This window comes from Amaranthus tricolor, chromosome 15 (assembly GCF_026212465.1).
Source record: "Amaranthus tricolor cultivar Red isolate AtriRed21 chromosome 15, ASM2621246v1, whole genome shotgun sequence".
NCBI lineage: Eukaryota > Viridiplantae > Streptophyta > Magnoliopsida > Caryophyllales > Amaranthaceae > Amaranthus > Amaranthus tricolor.
The window spans coordinates 5,396,274-5,406,498 of NC_080061.1; the positions used below are offsets into that span (position 1 = coordinate 5,396,274).

The window sequence follows — 10,225 nt, forward strand, 5'->3', positions numbered from 1 at the left end:
TGGTGTTCTTCCTTTTTTGTTATTTTTTTTTTTAAATTAAATTACTTATCGAATCGTATTTATACTCATTTTGATTGTCATTGTGATTGGATTTTAAGTTTTAACTTATTTTAATTTAAAAAATATTTTCAGAAAGTTTTTAAAGAGATATTAGAATTTTTAAGGTCGAAAATAATGTGAGAGCAATTTTAAAAATTCATTATATAATTGATGACGATAAAATGAAGAGTGCGACTGAGGTTTAATAATACCCTATCATCTTCCCTTGTATCAAAGGTGATCTGTAACTCGCAAAGAGCAGACTCAGCAGCTTCCACTGAACCTACTCAATTACACAATCTCACCATTTTCAGAGTGGTAGGATAAGAAAAACTCGGCTTTAATGGATTCCCAACCACCACCACCATCATCATCATCATCATCATCATCATCATCATCATCATCATCAGAATCAGAATCAACATCACTGGAAACAGCATCATCATCATTATCATCATCATCAACAAATGATTTAAGTGAAAAACCATCACATGAAGTTTTACGACGGTGTTCCTTTGCTGTAGCGTTCTTCATCATCTCAATTTTCTCACTTTCTTATGCTTTCGGCTTCTTCGCTTTACTCTTCGCCACCTTTTCAATTCCTCCTTCAATTTCTGTTCCTTCTCAATGCAAAATTCTTTCCAGCAGTAAGTCCTCCTTCTTTTAGGGTTTTCATCCGTTTTTAATTTAAGCTTTAGGCTTGTATAATAATGTTTGTTTTTAAGTATGTACTTCTTGGAGTTTGCATTGTTGGTTGATTGCTCGAAGTAGAACTATGATTTAGTTGATTCTAGTAGTTGTGATGTTGAAATGATAATTTTTTTATTCTAAGGAAAAGATTTAGGGATTTAGGTTTTTATTGAAGTTTGAAAGCTTGTAAGTTGAATTCAATACTAAAAATCATTGTCACATATAAACGGCGAATCAAATAAATAAAATTTTGGTCATTTTGGGCTAATTTAGGGAATTTATACAGTGAATTAGATGCCACATATTAAGAGATGTAAGATGGGTTCCATTAACACCATGTTTAGATACTAGGAAATGGAGGGACATGAAGGGGGGAAATGCATTCCCGCATTTGGATATCTATAGGGGAAGGGAAGGAAATGGAGGGAAAAGAATTGGAAGGAGGAACTCCTTCACATTTTTAACAAAACAAATCCTTCTATCATTAGAAAGACTTGGTAGGAAAACACCCTAATCTCCGCTCCTGTCCCCTTCACTTCCTTCCAAAAATATTATCCAAATGGTGTAAACAATGAGAAGTTGGATGAATTCTATTCAGGGCTAATGAGTTATGCAGTTTGCAACTGAGAAGAACTAGGCCAAGTGGAGTTAATTATCTGCCAAAGAATTCTTTACTCAATTATGAAACTTTGGTGTGTGAGGCAAAGGGATGTCAAGGTTGTGACTTTTGAGTTTATGTCGTGGGCTAACAGGGTGGAAGTTTGGATCATTCTGGAGATTTCTTCACGTTTGAGGTGTACTATTTGTGATTGATATTTGTTGACTTTTTTATGGTTATTTTCTCTTAAAGAGTTCGAGTTTGGGATGCATAGGAATTTATGTTAGTATGCATTGATGAATGATCAGTTGCATTTGACCAGAGATGAGATTTTATTGATGGCTATGTGTACAATGGTGGTGAGCCATTATGGATTGGAGTGCCTGCTTATACTTGTTGGTGTTTGGCTCTGAACTTGATTGACCGTTGTTTTGGGAAATATTCATAATGGTTGATTATATATCATAAAATGCCATCTCAAACTTGTTGGGAATACCCAATTTTGGTCAAAATTGGGAACTTATGTTGTAACAGTTGTAAAGGTAACTTCTAAATGTGGTATGGGATGTTCTACTCCGAGATGCATTGCTAGTTTACATTTGCACCAATTTAATACTAATATACTGTTGCAACAGGACTTATCCTCTCTAGTGAGCTTCAGCCTTATATCAACAGGGATGCTGCATGGATTCCTTTGGGTGTCAATAATATTTGATATGGCTTATGGGTGTCCTTTTCACAGTAATTCCCTAGTTGAAAAACTCTAAAATGTGGAAGTAAAAAATCTTTGGGATTGACGCAGTATAAATTATTTAGGCAGGTGGAGTAGAAGAGGGTTTGGGCTTGTTAAATGATTTTGTTAGCTCCATAATATGTTGGGCACAAATTTTTATGCCGGGTTGAAAATATGCTAACCAGGTATATAATCCATATGAAACCATCTACATATAATTGAGGTCATGAAATTATAGCTAGTTGCAAAATGGATAAATCTGATGCCAGTACTAATTGTTTCCAGCACTTTGAAGTCTAAGCAGATTGATTTATTAATTCATGTGTGCAGGTGTCGACTTGAGATCGACAAAAATTTGTGAACTTGGGCTGCTTAATTATAAGGCTAAGCGAGTTTTTTACCCATCTGAAAGAAGAAAATTTCGCTGTCGTTACGATTACTACTGGGCTTCTATTTTTAAGGTTGCATTCATATACATTTTGTTGTTTATGGTCACTAGAATTTTGATTCGATGTCTTATTCTTGATGTTTGTAAATGTGGTTGATATATCATCCTCGGTATTTTCTTTTTTTTAACTGTATCAAATCAGTCTTCTTTAAGTTCCTTGCTATTTGGTTCTTCGTGATTTTCGTAATGTGATAACTTGTACAATAACATTTTATTGCCCCAATGCCACTTCCACCTAGGATGGGTTTGAGGGTCGGATATATGTGATCTTACCATTGTTATACACTTATAAGTGATAATAAAGAGGTTTTTTCTGATGACTGTTGACTTGTAATGGTATCTTAGAGCTTCCATCTACACTACAAAGCTCATTGTCTGACTATCTTAGATCCTCCATTTACCTTACCAAGCTAGTGCTATACTAAGGCTACTCAGATTCTTCACTGGCAGGTATCCTTGGAAAAATTAGAAATGTAGAATGCATGTATTGACACATAATCCAAGTCTGACACCTTTAGCTTGTCTTACTAACATTGCTTTTCAGTGAATGAATAAATTTTTACATATTAACTAGGTTTTCTCTATCAACGTGGTATAAATTGTTTGGAGTAGTTTTAGCTATTGAGGCTTTGTACTTCCTTACCTTTAAAGACACTGCTTGCTTGCATTTTGAAGCAGTTCCAGAATTGATTCTTCAAGTTTTGGCATGAATCGTAAATCCAGTGTTTTCTTGCTTGCCTTTTCAACTAATGCAGAAGGTGATTTTCACAAATATGGTTCTTTTACCAAATTGCTTTGCGTTCCTGATTTTTGCTGTGCTTAGTGAGCCTCAAGGGCCTGACAGTTCTATTCAGGTTGTGAATGACTTCTAGTGAGTCATCATTTTACCTTTATTTCTCTAAATAATCTGGGGAAGGACTATGTTTTGTGGTTGCCAGTGCCACTTCATTGCCGATTTGAAAAGGCTTAGTGATCACTCATGAGTCATGATGTCCTGTTTGGTGAAAACCTAAAATGTGTTCCATTTTGGATGTTCTTAGAATCAGAATGCAAATTGTGTTTGGGATCTATACTTCAGCATCTTTTTTCTATTCTATTACCCATTCCATTAAGTGATTCCTACCTAGACTCCCATCTAGGGACACAACCTTGCTTTTGTTGAACCAACGGAGTTATTTTTGATTGTTCATTGATAACAAACAACACTTTGACTTTAAATAATGAAGAATTTCAAACGATTTAATGAGTTATTATACTATATTCCATAACAATCCAAAATAAAAGAACTATAAATCTTCGGCTTCATCACCGAGATCTATGGTTAGAATATTCTAAAAATTGTTTCGTGAAATTTATTCGCAATCTCCCGGCCTTCAATATTGTCTATTTTCAATTATGATAGCTCTTTTCGTTTCATCTCATCTTATATTCCTATACGGTTATTTGTTCTACTCTGAGTTCCATCCCTTTCTATTTTCTGTACATATGTGTGCTCTTTCAGCTTGTCTTATATCTAGTCGGTAGAGCAGATCATATGATGGACTTGGATTTCTACTATTAATTCCCTACTTTGCAAAACCCAGAAAAAGGTGGATAAGAAAGTGTTTGAATTTATTATGAAGTTTTTTTTTTCCTTAATTGATTACATTTGTTTTCCATCACCAATGTGGTTGGTGCGCCTGTATTATTGTCATTTTTTTGGCTATGAGTTGGTCTTTATGGTGGAGGAAAAATGATATTGAAGAAAAGGTGTACCGATAGTAAGGTGATTAGTTGACATGCAGCTATAATGACAAAGGAACAATCTGGAAATGCTTGTATAAACATGAAGAAAAAAGGATTTTTAAAAAACAGAAGAAAAGTCATTAATTACTAAAGACAACAATTTACTACCTTTGCTTTTGGAAGAAGGCGAACTTTTCTAGAAAATAATCCCTTCCCGTCTCCTGCCAAAAAGGAGAGCAACTAAATACATCAAAACATAAGTCTTTGCAACAAAATTACAAATTACAGTTTTTCCAACCTTTCTCAATCATTCAGCTTTGGAGTGTTTTGTTCTAAGGATGTATTGAACCGATTCCTTTACTAGTTCTATGTTTTGTGATGTACTTTTGAATTCCGAAATCCAGTAGACTAGGCATACTAAGCTTCCAAAGAGCATCCATTTTAATGCATAATGGATTTTCCATCTTTTTTTCATTAGCCTTTGTAGGTTTCAGTGAGGTGGTAGTCACTGTCTGAGCTCTCCAAGACTTTATGGCTAAAGGGCCAGTTAAAGAAGAAGTGTTCTGCTGTCTTAGGTCCAGAGATGCACATGGGGCACATAGAGCTATTTTGATTTCATCTACAGATCAACTCAGGTTGAGCTTTTTCTGTTGGTCAAGAGAGTCTGTGACCTTGGTCCCACTTCACCGTGTTTATGTGGATAATTTACCTGTCATGCATGGGTGCAAAATATCCTATCATAAAATATGAGATGAAAGGCCTTTGGAAATCTGTTCTGCCTAAGGCTTAAAAACAGTTCTCGATTCCCATATTGTAACCACCATAACTTGTCCTTCTGCTTTAGGAAGGACCAGTAGCTGGCCTGTTGAGATCCTTTTGGGCAAGACAGCTGTAATTTATGGGATAAAAGGTTATTTTAGATATTTTACTATTAGTTAGTTATAGAGCTAATTAGTATAAATAAGGTAGAGGGAAATGGAAAAGGTATCAAGATATTGTATTAGATTTTTAGAGTGAGTTTTATACTCATGTCCTGGGAGAGTGCAATCCTCTCAAAAGCTTGTGTATCTTGTTTCCTCCTATCACATCAATAAACTCTACAATTTCATTTTATTCTCATTTACATTTCTATATTCTGCTAGTATTCACAACAATGGCAGAATTAATCTATTACAAAAGTCTTGTATATTCATTACACAAGATAGATCCCGAACACTCTAGGATGCGAAGTTGTTCATTACACAAATGAGGTTCTACACTCACCTTTTCTATGTCATTATCTTTAAATTTTCTCTCTGTGTATTTTAGTTTCTAGAACTGATTTTCGTTCCTTTCTCTCTGTGCTTCTATTCATACTCAATATTTTAAGTGATTAGTCCTAAAAACTCATTTGTAAAGTGAATTTAATTGGGGAAGGGGGAGCTCTATCTTGTCATTATCTCAGAGAAGTCAGTCATATAAGAGTCTGTCTTTGTTGAGGGTTGCTTGGTCAGGTTTGGTTACCTTCTCTAATACATGAGCAATCTTGCCTAGCCTTTTATCACCTCAGTTTTTTTACATTAAGGTTTGGGAGCAATCTAGATTAAAATTCAAGGGGGTAGGGTTTTACTCACTTTATTTCCATTCATCATACATTTAGAGATGCTTCTTTGAGGATTTCGGTACCAATGCACATGTGCAAGATTGAAGTTGAAAAAGATCTTTGGCTATAGTTATCCTAATGTAGAATTGTCTTTATACTAGTTCGGAGGTGAAAGGAATGTTGCCATGGAAGACTAAATTCTCGAGTTACCAACTTTTAGATTTTACTCTCTTAGAATCTTTTATACTGAATGTTGTATGCTTACTTTTATGATAATAGATTCTTGGGGACAGCCTCTTTGGTAGGTGTTGAAATGACAGTATGGTGGCTAATTGGATAGCTGATGTTATTGTGTGTTCGTTTGTGTCAACTGTATTATGAGAAACATAACTTTTACGGTTTTACCTCTTTGGCTGAGAATTGAATCAGACTAGCTATTGAGGTTTCTATACAACTTGACTAAAAGATGAGGTGGAGATTTATTTTTGTGTTTTGTCATTTAGCTGTCAAGTCTATAGAAGCAACTACTGTTAAGCTGAGGGTGTAAAATATCGTGAAGCTCACTTCAATTGTTGACTGATTAATTGTGATTCCTCGACACAAATTTACGCTTATATTCCATGTTTTACAAAATAGGTGGAATATAGAGACCATTTCTCAGGTCAGATTTTGTTTGGTCTATCAGAAGCTCCTAAAGAGGCTCTTCCGAGTGATTGCAGACCTAACTTCTCTACAGCGTGGATGACTAAACATATGTTAAAGGTATTTGCTATTCATTTTTAATTCATTTGTCATTTTTAGGCCTTTATGTTCGTTAGTTTTTCTCTCCTAGAGACATTTTCTATTGTTCAAGACTTGTATTCTTGTCTAACTTTCCTTGTTTGAAGTATCTTGGATTTATGTGTTGGGTTAGATCTTTCTGAATCTCAAGTACTAAAAGTGTAAAATTAGTTTTTGAGTTAGAAAATAAAATTTAACAAGAACTGGAACATTCTAGATGTATTTGCCGCGTATATGTTGACGACAAGGAATTGACACTAGCTAGTGATTCTTAGAAATAGTAATTAGCTAGTGCAGCAAATATATTATCACGCAAGAACATTGTAAGAAAAATGGAAATCCATGCACTTGCCTCTTAAAATTGTTCCGTTATCCATATAGTATTTTTTAACGCCATCATGTCCTCTTGTCTAGCCGACTTCAATTTCCTATAAATATTGGACTTTGATAGCTCATTTTGTATGAGTAATTGAGTATGAAGCGCGAGGTAAATGTTTCAGTGAGTTGAAAATGAGCTGAGGAAAGAGTTGTTGATTGCTCCTCACTGGTATATGCAGAGTAGTAGGTACTAGGTAGGCTTGAATGCTTCTCTCAACTAGCAAGAGTGCTCCAATGAAGTGTCATTATCAGTGTTGTTGCAGAATATGTGCTTACAATAGTAGTGTTACGACTTACGAGTGCCATAAAAGTGTGAGGTTACCACTTCTTTGATATATATCAGCTGCATCACCGCTTTGCTACTGTGCAGCAAAGGTTTTTGAGGTTACCACTTCTTTGATATAGGCCACATTTACCGCAAAAGTGGTTTGGCGGTTGACAGCAGGCGTAGCAACCTCAACCACATCCGAGTTTTGCACTATGGTGTGTATCCACTTTGTAATATATTTTTGTGTATATTAATATGAACTATTACATTAGCAAGTATTGTGGCCCCTCTACTGCTATCAATATGATTCCACTCCATGCCAAGTATATAATCATATCTCAAATTTTCTGGCACAGCAAGAGCCAGCTGTGTTACTGTTGAATTTATATGACCACAAAAAGAAGTTGATTATTTGTAGCAAATAGCTACCTAGTGAATAGAGAGAAGTGGAGGACCAACTTTGGATGTACTTGGACTCCGAGTATTTAGAGCTCTAGAGCTCATAGTTTGTGGATGTGTAGTTCTTGGTTAAAACAGCTTTATGGCGTTAAACTTCATATCTATGAAATTGATTTTAATATGAAATTGAATCAGTACGCACTTGAATAGTATAGAAAAAAAAAATCACGAAAAAGAAGTAAGAAAGCTATGAACTAATCAGTGTCTTCAAGACAGACGTCGTAGAGAAGCTTTTTAGATATTCCCAATTTGCCTTTTGTATGAAGTGTTTGCATACTTGTGCTGTTTTTTTATCCTCTATGAAGTGACCTGGTAATTGACCTCATTATTGTCGAAGTGTTGTATTAATGTCAACTATAATACTTTAAAGATGATCTTGTCATGATAACTATTGTACAATAGTTCCACAAGTACTTGAAATGAGACTCTTAACATTCTATTATCTCAATGCTATTAAGTGGTTCCCATCCAATCGGATTATGAGGATTCAGATGTATTGCAATCTTACCCTTTTAGAGGATGTTTCCAATGGACCATTGATAGCAAATATCATAAATGAAAAGTGCATATGATTTATTGGACCATTTTATTGTAGAAAAGTGCATACTTTAATCATGAAATGATAATATCACTATAATTTTTCCCACATTGAAATTCTATCTTGTGATGAAGTTCTGTTCATGTGATGCAGGTGAATGAAACCTACGATTGCTGGTATACCTCTGGAAGATCAAAAGTTAAGATATTTGAGGATAGTTACTTTGGTTGCCAAGGAAAGGATCCCACTTGGTCTGAGATGATGAGAAGATACTCGATACTGTATGTGTCTATCATTTAACTTGTCTATGATTTTGTGTAGTTCCTACATCTTTACTCCGCTTCTACAAAAGGTTATCCTTTATATGTCATTAATGTTTTGGTAATACAACATTTTATTACCCCATTTTCATTTAGTGGCTCCCACCTAGGTGGGATTTGGAGGATCATATGTACGCAATCATACGCCACCTTACCCATTTTTTTGTTGGCCCTTTGTAGCGCACATGATCTGCAATTTCACATAAATAAGAAGTGCACATTATATGATTTAGTAAGTCAATAATATGATTCATTATAATCCGAAACCAAAGAACAATAAAACTTTGGCCCCCTCGAAATAAGGAATACTAATATATGAAAGAGCTTAAGTTGTGTTGTAACGCTCCTAGTCTCCTCAGCTTTTTGATAGTTACTTGCTCTGATCGGAAGGCCACGCTTCTTGCTTTATCTTCTTGATAATATTTGAATGACCGATCTGTATTTTCCTGCATCTGAATTGCAACCTAACATCATATCTTGATAACCATCGATTGTGAGTCACATTTAGATGAGTTGCATATATCAGGTGAGTTTAACAATACGAAATTCCCTTATTTTTGGCATGCCTGTGATATGGTGAACATGAAGTTGAGCGTAGAGCTGTCATTGCATTGCTAATCTACCCTTAAGTCCATATGATCTCTGGATCCATTAATGACAAGGATGTCATGTTATTTCTGTTGCTCGACTTTGTCTGTAATGATCAGCTAATTTACGTTGCTTGAACTTGTCTATAAAAATATCATGCTCATCCATTACACCTTTTGTTACTGCAGGTTCACAAAATTGACAGAGTCCTGGTTATCTGGTCAGACAAAATTCAAGTACATTGGATTGGGAGCTGTAGTTGGTGTCATTGGTGGTTTTTTTACAGCCATATTTTTGGTTATTTTGTTTACATTATGTGGTAGATTTTTAAGCACATTTGCTAGAGCCTCGGCTGCAATGCTAGCCTCACTATTTCATCGGGTGATATTTTCCCGGATGTTTTTCTTGTTAGCGTACTTCTCGCTTGTGGGATTGTTAGCCATTCAATATAGCAAAAAGCTTGGCCTTTCTGACCTTCTAGATTACTGAAAGCACACAGCACCTGCGTTGTGCAAGCTTTGAGCAGCCATTTTTTGCCTTTCCGAAGGATTAGAGCTCACCGATGACTATGCCAGTGTATATTAGCTTGTAATATAGAAGCCACATGATATGGTATGTGCCGAGTTTTGTAATCACCGAGCAAGTACAGTTGAAAGTGTTGTGTTGCTCGCTATCTGTAAAACGCAATGTACTAGTCTTGATACTCAAGCTCTTCATTATATATATATATATATATATATATATATATATATATATATATATATATATATATATATATATATATATATATATATATATTTCTTGAAAATGAAGATTGAATTGGCTTATTTTTTGGATTTTGTTGATTTTCATTGGGTAATGTTGCTACTTGAAAAAGATCCTGGGTTATAGCCTCATCACAGATAAACACAAGGATAGATCATTACAGCTCTAAGGTAGTAGGACTACCATTTCTTTAACTCATTTGCTGCAGTTGAATTATCCAAGGTAATTACTCCTTTTGTCCTGTTGAATTTGTTACAATTACTACAGAAACTATAACATTGAAATTCTAAATATAGCAATTTTAAGGGACCGAA

General features: G+C 35.0%; 1 protein-coding gene across 2 annotated transcripts; it reads left to right on the forward strand.

The window, feature by feature from the left end:
* Positions 1-211: 211 nt before the first annotated feature.
* LOC130801192 (uncharacterized) lies at positions 212-9,866 on the forward strand. Of its 2 annotated transcripts, XM_057664972.1 has the most exons (6): positions 212-686; positions 2,391-2,521; positions 6,452-6,577; positions 7,379-7,456; positions 8,392-8,519; positions 9,335-9,855. In XM_057664972.1, exons 1-6 carry the CDS (start codon positions 383-385, stop codon positions 9,633-9,635), a joined length of 1,068 nt encoding a protein of 355 aa, XP_057520955.1. In that variant the 5' UTR covers positions 212-382; the 3' UTR covers positions 9,636-9,855. The 2 variants fall into 2 exon arrangements, with proteins under 2 accessions (XP_057520955.1, XP_057520956.1); XM_057664973.1 differs by lacking the exon at positions 7,379-7,456 and having other exon boundaries at positions 246-686; positions 9,335-9,866.
* Positions 9,867-10,225: the final 359 nt, after the last annotated feature.

Coding starts and splice junctions, on each gene's coding strand:
- LOC130801192 (XM_057664972.1), top strand. CDS start 383: ATGGATTCCCAACCACCACCACCATCATCATCATCATCATCATCATCA. Junction 687..2,390: donor ATGCAAAATTCTTTCCAGCA/GTAAGTCCTCCT, acceptor TCATGTGTGCAG/GTGTCGACTTGAGATCGACA. Junction 7,457..8,391: donor CATCCGAGTTTTGCACTATG/GTGTGTATCCAC, acceptor CATGTGATGCAG/GTGAATGAAACCTACGATTG.